The following is a 19,082-nucleotide window of genomic DNA, read 5'->3' as shown; positions in this document are numbered from 1 at the left end:
CTGAGACAACTGGGAGAAATGTGTTTACCTTTTCCAGGACAGTAGAGAGAATCTAGACATTTAGTTTAGGTTACTTGGCTTCCTTGCAGCAGATATCTTAATTTCAATTATTAAAAGTCAACATGACTCATTCATCACTGACCTACTATATATAATTGCTATAAACTTCATAAAGGATTCACATTTTTTGTGGTATGTAATATGAGTACATATTTTGATTTGACATACTGAAAGGGTTGTATTTGCTACTACACTGAACCACTGCAAGATCAGATAAATTATTTGGAGTTCATACCTATAATTTCTTTTTTTGAATTTATATTTTTAATATGTTGCATCCCTGTTTTCTTATTTTTCAATTATAATTTAATTTACTTTGAAAATGTCTTGTACAGTTGCAGTGTCTATCCACTGAGATACAGGACAACATATATCTGTACTAGCAAAGCAACTATTTAGCAACTGCTCTCAATTAGAATTTTCGGGAGCTATTTTTTCTTCAATTTCACTGCCAATATTGTCAAAGTTACAGAAGAATAGTAACTTCTTCTAAGTTAGTAAGAACAAGGATGAATATCTAACGTGATGGGATGTTTGACAACTGTAGAAGGAAGATTGTTGATTGCTCAAGTGAGAAATACTTAACTACAAAATATGTAAGAAATCTCCACAACAGTTTTGATTAAATTTCAACCCAAGTCTGAAATTTCCCATTTTTCAGGCATCCCTTAGAGCACAGAAATCTCCATCATCATGACACTCCTGGATCATTCTGCTACAATAGCTGTTTCACAGATTGTTGATAAAGATTTACTGCAAAAATATACCCTTTGAGGATAGTGGATTGATTTCTGCCTCTAATATTGTTTTATATGGGTGGAATTACTGGAATTTAAAAGCTTTCAAACTGCAGAAAGAAACAAGTTCTCCAGGCAGAAAAGGACATCAATAGTCTTTACAAACCATAACAAATACAGTACTTTTGGAGGAATATATGGACTGGCTGCTACAATCACATTTCTGAACATGCAGCTCAGAATGTTAGAGGCAGAATAGGACTGGCCTCGGACAAACATGACCACTTATTCTGGATGCTGAGTTGACACAGACTCTGTTGCTGCACGTAGCAATTTCTGAAATGGTGGAAACCAGATATGGGTAAAGAGATGAACTATCAGGAAAATTTTGTTTACATTGGCATGTTTTTTTTTTTGGTCAGGACACTGCAAGGACAAACTATTTAACTGGAGGAACAATGCAGTACTCTCTAAGGAGAAGTCTTGTTTACGGAGTGGAGGACCAAGATTTAAGAGGTACCAACAGCACATATTTGCATGAAAATAGGAAGACATACTCATAAACATACATGTTTGTGAGAAAAAACTTCTTTATAAGAAAATAGCTGACATAAGCCTATATTTCTAACTACAATTAGTTTGTGATCTGTTTGTTTATCTGAGGGCGAAGGGCTTCAGAACTCACTTTAAAATTAAATATCAATACTGGCTTAGTAACACTGTAAATTTTCTTGGTAATTTCTTGTCTTTTTAGAATGTATGTTGAATCTGCAAGGTTGGTCTGACTATAACACCTGCCACACTTTGCCTCTATCCAGCAGACAGATCCTTCAAGCTTATAAAAATGCTTTAATGGCATACACATGGAAAGTGGGCTTACTCAGTTTCCATTAAATAAGAAAAAATTCCCAAAAATGCTTTTTCACACAGAAAATACAATATTTTTTAATCTTTGATAACTACAAAAATTTAAGAAATGCTTAAGACACTCTGTGGGCATTGGCATGGGTTGATTACTTTTGGGTTCTTTTCCTTTATATTTCTCGCTTCAATTTCTTACTGTCTATCCCTGGATTTAAAGCCTAAGGGAAATGACTGTTCTAGCACATCACTGCTTTTATCATGGCAATTCCTGGGTTATCATAATTGATTTTTCCTGCTGATGTGTAATGAAAAAAAATCCCTATATTTTCTGTTTGAGACTCTGGCAATCCCCTAGCTACAATTGTTTTGCCTCTATTAGTCCACTCACTAAAGTAGTATTTTGGAAGGTATCATGAAACATGCTTAAGTATTCAGATTGTGTAAATGACCTTAGAAATGTTCAAAAACCTTTTGTATCTGATGTTCAGAAACTCCACATGTCCAGTTTTACATTTACAAAGGAAATTACATCATTTCTGTGTACATGTAGTTAGCAGAACTTCTGTCAGATAAAAAGTACCAAATACCTTCCATAGTATTTGTAAGTATGCTGGCTATGCTCATTGCTCTTTGTCTTGCAGCAGACTCTTCCAGCATTTCCATGGAAATTTGGTATGAACTCAGTCTCCTTTTCCTTATTTCTGTTTCTGTAGTGGTGCCCTGTAAATGAAATACTGAGGAATTACACCATCCTTTTCAACAACCAATTGACAGTATTTACTGCATAAATATTGTAGTGAAAATCAAATCAGCTTTGTGCAATGTTCTATGCTTTTTAAGGAGTGTTTCTGTTCATGTTGGGATTTCTTTCTTCTTTATCGAGGAAATCAGTGGGACTTTTGTACAGTGTTACAAATAATCAGCTGGAGAACCCAATACCAACACAGTGTGGGACCAAAGGTGGTTCACGCTTAAATCACAAAATTTTTGCTCTGTACCTCCTTGATAGTGATGATAATAATAATAATAGTAATAATAATAATAAATACTATGTATGGAAAAGGCTTGCTTATTTGAATGTTTGAAAGAACATCTTAGGTTACAGAAGTCTGAAACTGAGACTATAATGTTATGTAATTACAAAGGTACATAAGAATTGTACATATTTTTCTCATGAAAGCTATGAGAAAAAAGTCCTTGAGAAAAATTCAGAAAGAGGTATTTCTAATAACTATCACGTGAGTAGTAACCACCTTCTGTTTAATTTTATAGTTTTCCTATACATATTTTCAAGCTATAGGTTTATTAATATATTGAATATTTACTTTGTTGAAGTGAAACTATATACAAATTTTCAAATTCATTCCATCTTTTTTTTCTATGTTTAGATCTCTTGCTGAAACAAAAAGAATATAATACTTTACTAAGGCTTAGACATAGGAGGTTGAGGACTTTTTTCCTTTATGTTCTCTTATTTGGAAATTATTGCAAATTATTTCTTAAAAAAATTATGAGGAATGCAGAGATGAAGAGTAAGAGAAAATTCTGTGCCTGAAACAAAGTATAATAATTACTGGCTTGCTTACAATTACCTCTGGTATAAGCTGACCAGTGGGTGAAGTTAGAGCTGAAGGTCCTCCAACCAAGGAAACCACCCCATTGCAATCCACAGTGCTGTGCATCTTGCCATTTACTGGAAGGGCTGGTATCATTCTAGATGACACACTGGCCTGGCTAATGTTACTGTTGCGCCTTTCTCCATGTCGATTTGGAACGAAGAGAGAATCTCTTCTGCTCTCATTGTCTTCAAGAGTGCTGTGCTCATCATCAGCAAAGTCATTTTCAGATCCTATATCCTTTGCATGACCTCTGAAACTGAAAATGCTGGTCTTGCTGTTGCGCCTTGGTGAGAACAGAGAACCACGAATGCTTAACAGAGACTGTAAAAGATTTAAAACAGACCAAACAAAACAGCATTAGAACTAAAGTTGTAAGTTCTTGGCTTTTCAAAGAATAGTTACAGTGCTGGAGGGACAGTCTTTTTTTTTCTTCCATAGTATAAGTGTGTCCACTAGGGGAATGTGTTCACCAGGGGACCTGAAGCAGAGGGGAAAAAATTATTTTAAGGTAATGTAGGAGGACTGAGGAAAAGTTGTGCAGAAGACATAAGCAAGGTTGAACAGTTCTGAGTGAAGAAGGTGCATTGAACTGGCAGGTACTTGTCTTTTATTCCTTGACTTACAGTACAGAGCTAAAAGTGTCTTACTTGTCTTCTTCATTCCCTGGATTCCTAGGGATAACAGCTAATAATGCTCACTGATCACTCTTTTCTGTTTTATTTGGTAGATGCAGAAATTATCTTAAGTTTGCCATTGAAATCCTTCTGAACTGATTTAAAAAACTTGACTGACCTCTTCCCAATAAGCTCAATAGTGTGGGAAAAATAACTAGAAGTTAGAGGGGGCAGCTTGGGGAAGCTCTGGAGTACAGCAACAGCACTCTTAGGCATAGCTCTCCTGCCATAGCAGGTTGCACACTGCCAGAAGGTATCACTTGGTGATCATGCAGCTCAAAGCAAGTATTCACTAGGGACACTGTTACCTAAAGATATTCTCTTACAAGTGAGAAAAATACATCAGTGGTTGTTGGTAATTCATCTTTTAATTACAGTAGAAGCCGGTTAATGAAGCGTTCTTCTCCCTTGCTACATATTTTATTAACAGCGTTCATGAATAAATAAAATGAGTACTAATTGTGGAGAAAAGTAACCTGGCATTCTGCCTTTTCCAGTTCTGCATTTGTACAAATCTTCACATCTTGGTTCATCAAAAATCTGGTTTGAGACTATTGTCACTTTTTCACTAGTCCTGCAGGAAGAAAGTCCTCATATGTAATGTCAATGAGTTTGATCCCAGGATAGAGTGAAATTGAAAACTATCCTATATTATATAAACCTCTGTTAATATTTTGAAAATCAAACAATGTATATGTACATATATCAACCTGTATATATATCTCTGTATATGCATTGTCAGATATATAAATTATATGTGTGCTGAACTGGTAGAACTGCCTTTTTATAAGGTCTGGCAGGTTTTTACCATTACAAGACATTTTTTTTTCTGCTCTTACAGCTATCCCAAATTTTAATAGTTTGGGCTGAAATTTTCTATGCTGGCTGTCAGCCTCAGGCTGAGTTACTTGAAAAATATCAGCCAAATGATTTTGCTAAGCCATTTATGTAAACTTGGCTGGAGAAAAAGTGCTGTTTTGCTTATACTGAAAGATAATTTTATCAAAAAAAGTCCCTAGCTTCTATGGAATATGACACTGAATTCTGACAAAGCAGTAAACTAATTACTACATCCTTTTTAAATTTCCTTGTAAATAAATCTGGCCAACCTACAGTCCTTCAAAAAATGAAATGCTCACCAGAGTTTCATCTGAGTACTGGTGATACCTTTGTTCTTTTAGAGAATATTCCTGTGGCTGCTATGTTTTATTTGCAGGCCAATCTTTCCAATACGTGTTACCATGTTTTTAGCACAGCTAATTGGATCAGCCCCCTCAGGGATTTGGGAGAAATAATGTCTGTTCTGCAAGTCCCTGCTGCATTGAGACAAAAGATAGTAGCCAAAATGGCTGCAATTTTAACATACATAGAGGCAGAAATATATGTGTCTACATGCTATTGGAGAGTAAGGACTGAAAGGAAGGTTTGACTTTTATGGCAAACTTCATCATTCATCTGCATATGGTATCAAAGGGCATATGAATATGGTATCAAAGGACAACATCTCTTACAGGGCCCAACTGAGCAGATTATCACCCCTTACCATTCTGCCTCACTGCTTCATGCTCTGTCCCTGTCTCACCAGGGAGTTTCTCCATGGCTAACAAAACAAATTAACTCTGCCTTTTACCAATTCTACTTTTTGCAATTCTTTGTTCTTGTGGCACCTAAGTTTTAGTTGTATGCTGTCAACTTCTGCCCCAAAGCTTTGTTACAACTGCAAAAAAAAGAAATTGTCAAGGATGTCTTTAATTAACAAGTTATTCTTAACCTGGTATTCATAGGTAAGTCATCTATTGGCTCAAACCACACATTATCATTTTGAACAGATACATTTTGAGTGATTTTTTCTAAAAATTCCATAACTCTGTGTAGCCTTGAAACAAGCAGAATCATTTAGGCTGGAAAAGGCCTCCAAGATCATCAAGCCCATCCTTTGACTGATCACCACCTTGTAAACTGACACTAAATGCTACGTCCAGTCATTTCTTGAACACCTTGAAGGATGCTGACTTCACCACCTCCCTGGGTAGAACATTCCAATTTTTTACAATCCTTTCCACGAATAAATTCCTCTTAACATCCAACCTGAAATTTCCCTGGCACATCTTGAGGCCATATCACTGGTTGCCCAGGATAAGAGGCTGACTTCCACCCGGCCACAATCTTCTTCCAGGATGTTGTAGTGGGATAAGGTGCCCCCTAAGCCTCTTCTTTTCCAGGTTAAACACCCTCTGCTTCTTCAGCTTTTCTTCATATAACTCACTCTCCAGACTTTCACGAGCCCTTCTCTGGACCTGCTCCAGCACCTCCATATCTGTCTTGTACCCATGACTGGACCCAGGATTCAAGGCTTGGCCTCTGCCAAGTGCAGGGGACATATCCTTAAGTGACAGGAGAGCCTTTGATTTATGGGAGTAGAGTTTAGGACTTTGGATTAAATGATTTCCAGAGGTCCTTCATAAACTACTCTTTTTTCCCTATGATTGCAATGTTTCTCCATCACATATAATGGATTTCTAATAAAGAAGAACAGTATGATTAAATTGTTACATATACTTGCCCAAAAGATCCCTGCATAGTTTGTCCTTATTGTGCAGTACTAGTACTACTTTTCTCATTATCTTCACATTAAAGAAACTAATTAAGGAAAATAATAAAAATTAATGGTAATGTGGGATTTCCTGGGCAGAGTATTTTGACATTGCAGTCTGCTAAAACCCAACATATTTGTATAGTTTTGAAATGGATCTAGAACAGAGAATATATGGTTCATTAACACATATATATGAATACTAATCTTTTTTTCTCCAGTCTACTAGACACATCCTGAGAAATACATTTTCAGAAATGTGTTAATTAAGTTTATAAGTATTTGTGGTACATTTTTTTTATCCCTTTGCTAATAGAATGGATCAAACCATCTTAAACTTACACTGTGAATGGTACTGCCACTGATTTTTCCTTCATTTATCATTTACATAACTTCCAATATGTAAACCTGCTGTAATATCAGTAATAAAAGTAGAGTAGACACACATGACATAGTAAAAAGCGTGCTGTACCTGGTGAGGAGAAGTGAGCCTTTTTTCATATGTCAGTTGACTTCCTTCTGTGGAGAATCGGAAACTTTTCCTTCTGATACTGTCTTCTGACTCAGACTTAGGGAACTTATCGATATCTCCTTTGTCCTCTGCTTCAGACATTTCTCTCTGTCTTCTTTTCTTCCTTCTGTTTCTTCTTTCTTTAGCACTCTTTGAGCTCAACTTTGATGCTTCTGAAGAGCTTTCCAAGAGTTCTCCTAATCCCCCTACGCCACTGAAGTCTCTTGATGCAACTGATGCTGCTGCTACTGCTGCTGTTGTCTGTCAAGTTACAAAGCAAGTTATTGTTAGCGGCCCAAAAAAAGAATAATTTTATAGTCTTGTATCAACTGTATTTTATTATTACCGTGATAATAATGCTTTTCATACACTCTTGAGTGTGTAAATATACTCAAACAAATTGTACTGAAGATAAACTGTTGAGTTGTATTTGAAGCTGTTGAGGGTATTTGAAGCACCAACTTCAGCAGAAGAATAACTACACTATTTGCTAAAGAGATGCTGCACAAGACACTTGTCTGAAAATAAAAGTAGTCAGAAAAATGTTAACATAGTGCTTTTTCGTGTATTTCAGAACCTGTTATTCCATTTTCTCTTGAGAAAAGCCCCACATCATGCCCTAATTCAGCTGATACCTTCTGAGTTCTTACAAAGAAAACTAATGCCAAGCATTCATCATGTGAGTTCAAGTATCAAATTCCGGCTAGCACTCTGAAAGCAGTTGAATCCAGCCTTTCCTCACTGCCTTCACTGCAAGAACACTCCCTTTACTTTCCTTCTGCCTTTGCTGGTACCAGGCACAACCTCTGGACACATCTTCAAGCCCTTTCTTCCTCTTCATGTTTCCTCTCCCATTTTTCTCACTGTATCTGCACCCTAGGCACTCTAGGTATTTGTTATAGATATGCAAAAATATGCTAATTGCCTGTTGGTGCTACAGCCTGAGAAAAGAAAAAAAGTTGAAATTTCTTCTCTGATGGAAAGAGGTGAGATGAGTTACTGGAGCAGAGTCATCCCAAAACACAGGACCAGTATCTTTAACTACAGTGGTCAGCCCACTTGTTTTGGTTCATTATAGAAAGGTTCTTTTAGTCTTTAAAAAGGAAGAATTTGAGAGTATGTCCAGTGCTGTTCCTCGAAAGAAGTGTGGGAGATTGCAATGAAATTCTGTAGTGAAAATATCTTTGGGGAGATGATAGGCTGCTCTTAGCTTACAAAAAAGGGTGGTGTGATAACTGGCAAGATACTAGGGTTATGTAACAAAGATGACTAGTAATTATCCAGCAAAACATATTATATTCAATGCCAAGTATTTCAGGAATGATGACATATCTCTTTACAGCAGGAAAGGATAGTTTGAAAGCTCATAGAATGAATTAATGTCTTTCTTTGCCACAATATAAACCTATGCTATAGAAGTTGACTTGATACAGACTTTTTCTGCTAAATTGAGTATTAAAAGGATTCTGAAGTGTTTATAAAATAAAAAAGCAATACTCAAAATTTTGTTGTACTGGTTCAGAATATCATCCTTCAAAGACTCTAAAAGAAACAAAGGCAGCAGATGCTGAGTCATCACCCATCTACTTCAGAATAATAATAGTAAAGGTCAAACAAGTGGAGCAATCCAAAGACCACTGTGATGACTTAAGTTTGTGGATAAATAGGTTCCGAGTCAAGGGGATGAAGAGATGGGTCCCAAACAATTTTTTGCCTTAGCAACTAATTCAACACTTCAGTGATCCACCTTGCACTGCCTACTTACTGCTAATGGTTTCACAAACAAAAGAGATCCTGACTGTAATAATGTTTTACTTATAATTAATGTAGTGATCCGTCAATTTAAAAAAAATATGACTTTCCAGGGTCTTAATTCAACATTACATATAGTCTCTGTTTCTTTTTCTATTCTTCTAAGACTGGATCAGCTTCATTTTCCCCACTCTCAGATACACAAACATCTTGATGATCCTGAAGATATCTTTTAGCATAATGTGATTTATTGCCTTTTAGGCATTAAAATACAAAATTTAAGGAAAAACCAGCAATATACACATTGATGACATTCAGCCTTTCTAAATTTGAGTTTTGCAGGGATAACGTTTAATGACTAAAATAAAGATAGACTAATTAGATTTCACAAGTCATACATAAAGGTTTCTTTTCAAGTAAAAGAGAGAGAGTTTATCTTTTTGTTAGCACTTTATGGAGTCATTCTAACTTAGTGAAAGTACCTGTAAAGTATTACCATAAATAGAGTTTCATAGGAGTTTCAAATTTGCTAGTATTTTATAAACACTGTCCTGTTGAAAATTACTAAATGCCTTTTGTAAAGCAGTGGAAAATCAGTCCAGAAATTTGACAGATGGCTGACTCACAGACCTGAACTCCTGCATATATTTTACTTTCAGATAAGAAAACCTTTCACAAAAGTATCTATTAAAATGTCTTTTTCCTCACAAAACTTTAAATAATTTTCTTCTCTTTTAAAATGAAACAAAGATTGCTTTAAAAGAATTCTGAAGTAATACATTAGTTATTAATATTGCTCATCTGGCTTTGAATATTGCTTGCATTTTCTAAGAATGCATAAACTTCTGATTTACCACAGTGTCAATTAGAGATATTTTTAATTATCTTGCTGGAGAAAAACAGCAAGAACACTGATCACAATCTTTCTATTTGATGAATATTTAGGGAGAATTATTAAGTATATCATGCTTGGCAGTTCTAACTCAGATGTAAACCAGAAGTAACATCACTAGACTTTGTTCATGCTGTTTATAAGATCCGTAACATAAAAGCACTATTATTTATGACAACTTAAAATCAGGTTTCTAGAGCACTCTTATGACAAATGGTTTATTTTACAGTCTTTTGGTGAATGAAGTAACATTATTTTCTGTACCATTAGATTGCTTTTTTCACTATTTGGTTAGTTCCTGGTTTTCATTGGCTATTTCCACTTTTATAACTTGCATGGTAAACATGACCTTTTATTTTCTGCAATTCATTGCACAATTTGTTTGTGTTTGTAATCATAAAAGATTTTTTCATTCAGAAAGTATAATTTCCATCATTACCTGAGCTTCTTCTTGTTGCTTCTTCAATTGTTCCAGCATTTGCTGAAATTCTGCCTCTTTCTGCTCTGCTTCTTCCATTGTTGCTTGATTCTGTTCTTCATAGGCCATGGCGACCACAGCCAGGATCAGGTTTATCAGATAGAAAGAGCCCAGAAAAATCACCAGAACAAAAAATATCATGTATGTCTTCCCAGCAGCACGCAGTGTCTAGGGAGTAGAAAGCATATCTATATATATTGTTCCACAATTTAATTTTTTCATCTCATGCAAAAAATAAGACTATTTATGCAATTTTGGGCATCACCAACAGTTTACTATTTATGTCATAATAGTTTCCTACCAGCTGATAGAGGTTTTCCCAGAAGTCCTGAGTCATTAGCCGAAACAGTGACAAGAAAGCCCAGCTGAAGGTGTCAAAACTTGTGTAGCCATAGTTGGGGTTTCTGCCAGCTTTCACACATATATATCCTTCTGGGCATTGGCTATGTAAAAATCAAACAGGAGGCACTTATTCATAACTTTTATTGCCTTCTAGAAAATATGTATTATCTTTTGGAAGAATATGCATTATTTTTCAACAGAAAATTCATAAATTACAATTAAAATAAATCAGAAAAAAATATCTCAAGAATTTAACTAATAACATAGTAAATGAAAGACATTCTTTTCATCTTACTGGTTGAAATGACCTAAATATTAAAATTCTCCTCAATTACATTTTGCAAATAGAATCTTTATTCCAAATTAATTATTTCCTGGTAGAAATAATTGCTAAAATGTTGTTAAGGTTACAGAAAGATTAAGAAATATTATTAGCTAAATCCAATTGTAGTATTAGGGATTTTCCACATGATGCTGATATATATATTTTTAGTGACCCTCTTCACTGCTGCCAGTCAGGCATCCAAGTTCAGGTAACAATGCTAGGCTCATAATCTGGCACATGTAAATGGCAGAAGTAAAAGAGTTAGGCTTGAAAATACAGGCTCAATCTTGAACTGTGAAGTTACTGCTATGCTTTCTTAATATTCTCTTAATATTTTCTTAATATGTTCTCTTTCTCATTTTTACCTCTTGTTTCCTCCTACTTTCTTCAATCAGTAAATTACCAAAAGAGACTTAAAAAAAATCCAGATCTTATCAATAAAACCAACTTCATTTTCTAATCAAGCAGGAAACAGTTATTTAGTATTTTTTTTAGCCAGAGTGTAAAACATTTTAACTCCAGTAAGAAATTCTCACTTAGATGCAAAACTTGGTAAGTTCTGTAACCCTGCTAAATATAGAGTTGCAACTAGATCTCATGTTACTTCTTTTTCTATAGAGCATAACAGATAATTTTTGAAAGGGCCTTACCCTGCATCAGAGCTATTACCACAAAGTAGGGCATCTCTTTGTCCTTCCAAAATGTAAAAATGAGCTGTGTAGAAAGCATTAGAAATATATATGAATAGATCAAATATATCTGAAAGTGCTATAAAGTAAAATAAAAATAAATTATTTTAAATCATTGTTGCTAGCTACTGATCAGTTTGCAGCTTGTTTAGGAATCTTTCTGCTTCTTGTATTTTTTATTGTATATATTTGGTCTCTGTAAATCAGTGCCTGTAAACAGCTCTACACAAGGCAGAAATATAAACGCCTCAATGTTCTTCGTTTGGTCACAAATAATAACATATTTTAGCCACAAATATATTAAAATAGTTATATCAGACATTCTTACTTTCATCCTCAATGTAATCCTTCCAGTTAAACGTGCTCACTGTCATGTTAACAAATGTACCATTTTCATTCATTGTGCTGTTAAAGTAGGAAATAACGTTTATCTCAAAAGTAGAATTGTCTGGAGGCCACTGCAGGCATTTATTCCTCAGGTTGCCCATGAACAGCTGCAGCCCTATCAGTGCAAATACACTCAGACAGAACACAGTCAGGATCATCACATCTGAGAGCTTCTTCACAGACTGAATCAGGGCTCCTACAATAGTCTTCAGGCCTGCAAAGAGAAAAGATCCACAGAATTATCACAGAGTATCTGTGCCCTTCCCGTATAATTAAGAGGCCATGCAGACACTTAAAAAGAAATTATTTTTTATTTCTCAAAAGGTAAAGCTTCATGAGCAGCCTCAGAGCTTGTGAAGATGAATGAAAGAAAAAGATTCATTTTTATGAATATGCAATGTACATATATTCCAATAAATCAAATATATAATATTCTCAAGCAGGAAACTTTATCAATCATGCTTTTCTGGTACAGATTTGATTGCACTTCCTAATTTTCCTCTGCATTAAATATGGCAATAATTCAGTTTTCAGTTAGTTCTAAACATGACTTCACAACAGTGTGAAGCAGCATGACACATAATTGCTATTAATTTTGAATGAAAAAATTGTTTGCATTTGATAAACTTTCCTGTGCACAATATATTTCCTCTTTGGTATCTTCTTTTGTTGCTACCAGATATTTTTAAGACGAATGTCAATTTTAAGTGGTAAAAAAGGAAAATTTCAAGACCAAGAAAGCCATAGCACTAAGCTTTTGTAATGTAGAGGCAATTTGTCACAATAAAATGCAGAAAAACAAAGCAAAATAACCCATAGGCCTCATATTTTATATTTCATGCAAGACTCTGTTAAACTCAAAGGCTGATTTTGCAAAATAAAAGAAGCTAATGCTGAAAAGGCAAAGAATCATAAACTAAAGTAATGATCCATGCCTTTTTTTTTTTTTTTTTTTTCTTTTTGGCAACATGAGCAGCAAACAGCAAGACTTATGCTCAAAGGAGGTGAATTCAATGGAACGAAAGTCAGCCTCGGTGTTTAACCTCGCTCTCACCTGGAATGACTGATATTGTTTTCAAAGCTCGGAGAACTCTGAATGTTCTCAACGCTGAGACATTGCCCAGGTCCACAAACTCTGTCACATATCTGTAATAGGGGAGTTCACACACAAACACAATGACAGCACACAAATAACAGTTGGAGATATGAGGGGCCTAACACCTTACACCAACTACTTCTTACCTGGAATTACAGAAATAGTTTTCAAAGCTCTCAATACTCTGAAAGTTCGAAGAGCTGAAACATTGCCTAGGTTTACAAATTCTGTTACATACCTGTAGAATTAAATCACAGTTATTCAGAATTGAGGCAGAGCTTATACTAATTATGTGGGTCTTCAAAACCTCTGTGGCAATACTAGCAATCATGCTTCAAAATTTACCTGTCTTTTCAGTACATTTCCCTTTAATAATTATTTGCATCAATTTTGCTTAAAAGTCATTGAAGTGAAACTCACTGATTTGTATTTGAACATCTAGTTAAACTAATTAGCTTGTAATGGGATGGTAACATGAAGTCAAAGGGATGGCTTCATTTCTAGTGAGCAGGAAAATGTAGGACATGAAATTAGTGTCCCTCAGCAGTAATTACACTAGTGGCTGACACTCCATTTAGGCTTCTGCCATATTTTACTTTGATTTATGAATGCTAAAATGTGTGATACAGGGTCTAAACTTAAAAGGTTGCAAAAATTAAATATTTTTAAATAAATACATTTATTATAATAATATTTACCACTAATTTCATGCCCTAAAAGCTGAAAAAGTTCTTGAACCACTTACGCCATTAAAATGACACTGAAGTCAAGCCAGTTCCATGGGTCTCGCAGAAAAGTAAAACCTTCTAAGCAGAAGCCCCTTGCAAGAATTTTGATAAGTGATTCAAAGGTATAAATTCCAGTGAAAGTGTACCTGAAAATCATCAGAGCAGGAATAATGGATTTTTGCATACTCACAGACAGTGCCATATTTTAGCAAAGATGACTTAAAAGAAAAGAAAAAATACTTAGAAGTGAAGGGAGTAAATTATTAACTTCACTTGCCCTAAATACTTGTAGTTGCTGTTCAGTCTGTTGAAATTTGAACCTGATATATATGCTACTTATTTTCTAAAAGGCTGATTTTGATCTCTGTTCTTGTGCTTACAAATAATTTCTGACTCTAGTATTTGTGGATACATTTCAGACTTTGATATTTATATGTACATTCTTTGGCACTCACAGGGTTGCCTCTTTGCTTGCATTCATAAATCAGGTAGATGTCTAAGTGTAACAAAAACTGAAGAATTTTTTTATGTCTAAATCAGAGAATTTTGTAAAAATCAGTTTTAGATAATAACTATACTAACTCCTGCAGTACATGTTTATTTCATAAATAATCATTACATATAAGAAAGCATGCCCAGACTGTTATTCTCAAAGATGGGGAGAATGATTACCAGCTTACCTGTGGGAACAGCTATTCACTTAACAACATAGAATAGTCAGTTATAATCAGCATAAAGCAGCACTTCCTGAGACCCACATGGATCTCAGAACTCTGCCTACAGACCCTGCTGCTCTCCTTTCAGACTCCCAGCAATGCTGACAAGCCATCGTCACAGTTAATGAGAGTGACTTAATGGTAGTTGTTTCTAAACAGAGTTCAGTGTAAGTTTCATTAATGCAGAGAAATAAATAAATAAATAAAACCAGTAATGGCTCTTTGAGAAAAGGAGGGAATGAAAGAAGCAACAAGTGATTAGAAGCAGGTTTTTAATGAGTAGTATTATTTCAAACAAAAACATAAAGGGTTTTGAGGAACATGACCTAGTGGAAGATGTCCCTGCATGCCAGGGGTTTGGAACTGGATGACCTCTAAGATCCCTTCCAACCCAAACTATTCTATGATTCTACAGTAGTTCAGAGGAAAACACGTATCTGTATTTTGTTAAAGAATCAACATGCATTTATAACCATGAACAAGAAAGAGAAATATTCTTATTTTTTTCAGCTCTTTTTTACTGTCTCATAGGTAAGACCCTTCCCTTGGCACTTTGAGTTTCTTCTGGTTTGTGGGTTGTGTGTCCTTGTTGTGGCAGCCATTTATGAGCTTACATCAATGTGGCACAATAAAAGTCCCACTGTGATGAGATCACGGATACTCATGCAATCTTACATGCACAATTTTATATGCACATCTGTAGCTCCTTGTCTGATTTACAGCTCCGAATATCCAAGGACAAGAGCTCCTGTTTATATTACACAACAGAAGTTCAGATATTCCTCAGACATAATTTTAATAAGCATGGTGTTACCCTTAAATAATTTAAGTTATTCAGGGGGAAACAGGAAAGATAGTGATGATCTCATGGAATCTGATTCTTCCTGGCTCTGGAAAAACCCATTCTGGCATTTACATTTTTATAAATGCTTGTTGTTTGGAGTCACACAAAAACAAAGACGTAAAAATAAAGAAGTAAAAATGTGCAACTTACTCTACATTCTTTGTCCAGTCTGGAGGGTTACTCATGGTCATAAATACACAGTTGGTCAAAATAGTGCACATGATAAGCATGCTGAATAACGTAGGTTATAGTTAAGGCATATAAGTCAAAAAAGTAGGACAGCTTTATAACACTGAAATAACTTAAAAATATTAAGTGTTTACATATATGTACAAATAGCATACACACTAAAGCCTAAAAATAAAGCTTTGCACATCATTTTATGTATTTTAAATGGTGTGCCATCTGGCATATTATAGTGCACTTCTGTAAAAAACTGCAATACTTTTGTAATTATAGCAGGTTTAGGTTTTAAATGAAGTTTAAACATATCTTTAACTCTGTAAATCATTAAATGACTACCCAAATGTAATTACTTATTTAATACAGGTGGATCGTTCCACAAGATTTTTAGTCAGAGGTAGGTTCTTTAGGCCCAAGTTTTTCTCTGAGCATGACAGAAATATATTTGAAAATATTCTTTATACTGAGTCTTTTATAGGACCTATCCCAATGCTGAAAACACAATGCCAAAAAAGCTGCTCTTTACCCATGTTCTTTTGTCCTTGCTAAGTGAGTCTAGTTCATGAATAGTACTACTGGTCTTGGTAAAATTCTGACCTTAGATATGTTCAAGTGCAATGGTTTGTTACTAATGTGGCCTTAGCTGCAGGGCTTAGTAGGGGATCAGGTCTTCTTCTAGATATAAAGCCTGATATTTAAACTCTGACAGATTTAGGTGGTTCAGTAGAGAATTCTCTCAGCAGGGATGAAGATCATACTGCAATTCACAATGGGATATTGCTTTTTTTTTTTAAGGATGAGCAATATATATTTATTTAGCATAATTCACTCCCATTGGCATATTTGTATATCCACATGAAAATTATTATTTTAGTCATCAAGTATTTTTAAATAGCAATGCATAAATTCAACTTTAAGAAAAAAGGATATGAATGTACCAAAATCTTGATAGCAATTTTTCTGATGGGATTAAAAGGAGTTAAAATATACAAGGCAGATGTGGCACTGAATCGGAAAATTGCTTTTCCCTTATTCAATACTATGAAAGTCTGCAAAAAAGAAATACAAAATTAAAATACAGTGTTGTCTGCATACATATCTTTACTACTAAAAGTTTCCATTCTCTGCCTGAGAGGTTCAAGTTCCATTCTACTGCTTACCTGTGGTAAGAAAATAACTGATTTCTATGAATACAACGGAGTAAGCTTTGCACAGCCAATTCTCCAATACTTGACAGAATTATATACACATATATATATGCTGACAAGGAGAAATTGTCATTACAAAATCAACCACAATGTAAAAATAATTTTGCTTTCATTTTCTATTTTAAATGTGCTCTTACTTCCCCTATAAGTGAGCAGAAAAAATAGCTAGTGATTATAATTTAAATTTTGGTCTGATAAACCTATGGTTTGTGTTCAGTTTATTCTATTTCTGTGGACAGTAGTTGCCTAAGTGTATTTGTCTGTGAATAAGGTTTACTTGCGTCTTTGGTGCTGCTTGAAATTTCTTCAGGACATAACTATTCTTCATTCCTTTGGCTCTTTGTCGATGGTAATGGCTGTGCTTTGTGTTAACATAATAGAGTCTTTGTTAAACTCTCAGCAGAGCTATATAGTATCACTGTTCTCCATGTTGATTTCCATTCTCTGTAAAAACTTGGCTGTGATCAGAAAAATTCTGCCCTCTGTGGTCTTTACTGCCGATTTGGACAGTCATCTCAGGCAAGGAAAGTAAACCTCTTCACAGTGGAAAATAAAATAGGTAAAGGTGGTGCCTGTTCACAGGATATCACCAAGCTTACGCTGAGGGTGGCAGAGAACCGACACACACTCCCTGGCATTTCTCCTTGCCCTACAGTCCTTCACCCAGCTGGAAATGCTGGAAAGATGTTGCCTGTCCCAAGGTCACTGCTGCAGCTGAGCCTGAAGTCAGACTAAATTCACATATGATTTCCTCTCCACTGACAAGTCAATGATTAAGGATAGTTTCTACTATCCACCAGAGGAGGGATGACTAATATTAGTCCACGATTTAAGATGTCCATTTGTTTTCTGTTGAGCATAATTATACTGCTAGGTAACATAAACACAGATGTCACCTGTGACTAAAGATCCTACAGTTCATTAATTGCTCTCATATACTAACAAAATCCATCATTATTATGAACTTTTACACTTTGGTTCAAAAAAATCTGACTACTTTTTCTGATCAGTAGCGGTTAGAAACTATACTTAGGACTTCTCAGGCTTGTTGAAACTTCACTTGTTCAGACAATGTTATCCCTGAACTCAGTTATGCAACTTTATTCCTGAGGTTTTGCAGCTAGTCCAGAAAAGTACTGACAATTATGTTGCAAGTAAGAAATTGCATGGAACTGTTGTTATAACCCAAACAATATAAATTTAAATAACTCTTGGCAATGCTATTTCTTTGGGCTTTAATTTCTTTACATTTCCTTAATAATGTACATACTTGTATTACCTACAGCATTGTTTACATAACTTTCACTACTGTTAGGTTATACAGTTGCATATAGATTCTGATTTCTTTTCTGCCTCCATTACTGAGGCCATAATTTTTAAACCTGTTTTACAAACCAAAGGCAACCAAAAATTTAGCCACAAAAGTGAGATTATTTGCATGATCTTTTTCTAGCAAACAAAGTTTCTTTGGAGTTTAAAGTATTTTATGCCTCAATTTTTTTTATAGTGACTCAACATCAAGTTTCTTATTTTGATGGCAGCCTGGAATGCTTCAGGCTGTCAATACAGCAACTCTGTCCAGTTCTGTCTCTGTTTCAGAGAGATGAGAAAAGATAGTCCCAAGCACCTCTCCATAAAACACCTGCATTTTTTAAATTTAGGGGTGTTGTCCACCTCTTCATCTTCCTTCACTCTCCTTACCTACACCACTTTGAGGTCCATCAGAAACTGAGAGAACATTTTGATGCTGCTGAAGGAGCCCACAGAAATAAACAAGAGTATAGAGGAAAACTGGCTTTTACTGTCACCTGCACTAATCAGTGCAGGACCTAAGGTACTTTTGCTTGTTCCCAGGTTGGACTACTTCAGACCCTGGAGGATTTATAACAGCCTACAGCTAATCACAGCTATGGAAAACAAATACCTGTTTTTTCCTTGTCTTTCTCTTAACTCAAATAACACCAGTCTGCTTCCAATTGTATGCATCATTGCTATGAGACTAAAACCCATACACTCTACTCTAGATCTTGACTTTTCAAAAGTCAGACGTTCTACTTGAATGGATCTGTTTGAAATACCTTTTCTATCTCCGAGTGGCTGACTTGGGGATCACGTGAAAAGGAGGATTGTGTATGACTGTGCAAATTGGAAGGGAAAATGCACCTTTTTTAGGAGTTTGCATTCTTCATGGAGCACAACTTTGCTAATAATGGTCCCATTGTGTTACAGCCCCACACATGTAACTAAGATACATTGTTTTTATTTCGTAACTCTTTTCTCTGGCCTTTCTCTACGAAAACTCTTCAGGACACCAAAAATGTCTTTTTGCAATTCTTTCCTTTAAAATAAGCCTTTCCATGGTCTGCCAGAGACTTCTAATTGAC

At 35.2% G+C, this 19,082-nt stretch overlaps 2 protein-coding genes across 4 annotated transcripts in view; one reads left to right on the top strand and one right to left on the bottom strand.

Annotated features, from left to right (window-relative positions):
• The window catches only part of LOC306804279 (sodium channel protein type 2 subunit alpha-like), a 132,788-nt gene that overhangs the window by 14,455 nt on the left and 99,251 nt on the right, over positions 1 to 19,082 (top strand). The gene's annotated exons all lie outside the window — the stretch shown is intronic.
• The window catches only part of LOC306804278 (sodium channel protein type 2 subunit alpha-like), a gene marked incomplete at its 3' end in the record, with an annotated part of 67,315 nt that overhangs the window by 31,499 nt on the left and 16,734 nt on the right, over positions 1 to 19,082 (bottom strand). The window contains exons 4-14 of one of the 3 annotated variants that reach the window (XM_079310639.1): positions 16,403 to 16,539; positions 15,458 to 15,538; positions 13,765 to 13,893; positions 12,978 to 13,069; positions 11,865 to 12,137; positions 11,498 to 11,561; positions 10,482 to 10,623; positions 10,142 to 10,348; positions 7,020 to 7,319; positions 3,254 to 3,601; positions 2,249 to 2,381 (exon numbers count right to left, since the gene is read on the bottom strand). In XM_079310639.1, the coding sequence (XP_079166765.1) occupies positions 2,249 to 2,381; positions 3,254 to 3,601; positions 7,020 to 7,319; positions 10,142 to 10,348; positions 10,482 to 10,623; positions 11,498 to 11,561; positions 11,865 to 12,137; positions 12,978 to 13,069; positions 13,765 to 13,893; positions 15,458 to 15,538; positions 16,403 to 16,539 (1,906 nt within the window). Of the gene's footprint in view, positions 1 to 2,248; positions 2,382 to 3,235; positions 3,602 to 7,019; positions 7,320 to 10,141; positions 10,349 to 10,481; positions 10,624 to 11,497; positions 11,562 to 11,864; positions 12,138 to 12,977; positions 13,070 to 13,165; positions 13,258 to 13,764; positions 13,894 to 15,457; positions 15,539 to 16,402; positions 16,540 to 19,082 lie in introns of all 3 variants that reach the window. The other 2 variants (XM_079310640.1, XM_079310641.1) reach the window with 2 other exon arrangements.

The sequence above is a fragment of the Erithacus rubecula genome (genome assembly GCF_903797595.1).
Source record: "Erithacus rubecula genome assembly, chromosome: 8".
NCBI classification, from domain to species: Eukaryota; Metazoa; Chordata; class Aves; order Passeriformes; family Muscicapidae; genus Erithacus; species Erithacus rubecula.
Note: the sequence above shows the minus strand (reverse complement) of the source record. Positions and strands in the feature narration are given on the sequence as shown.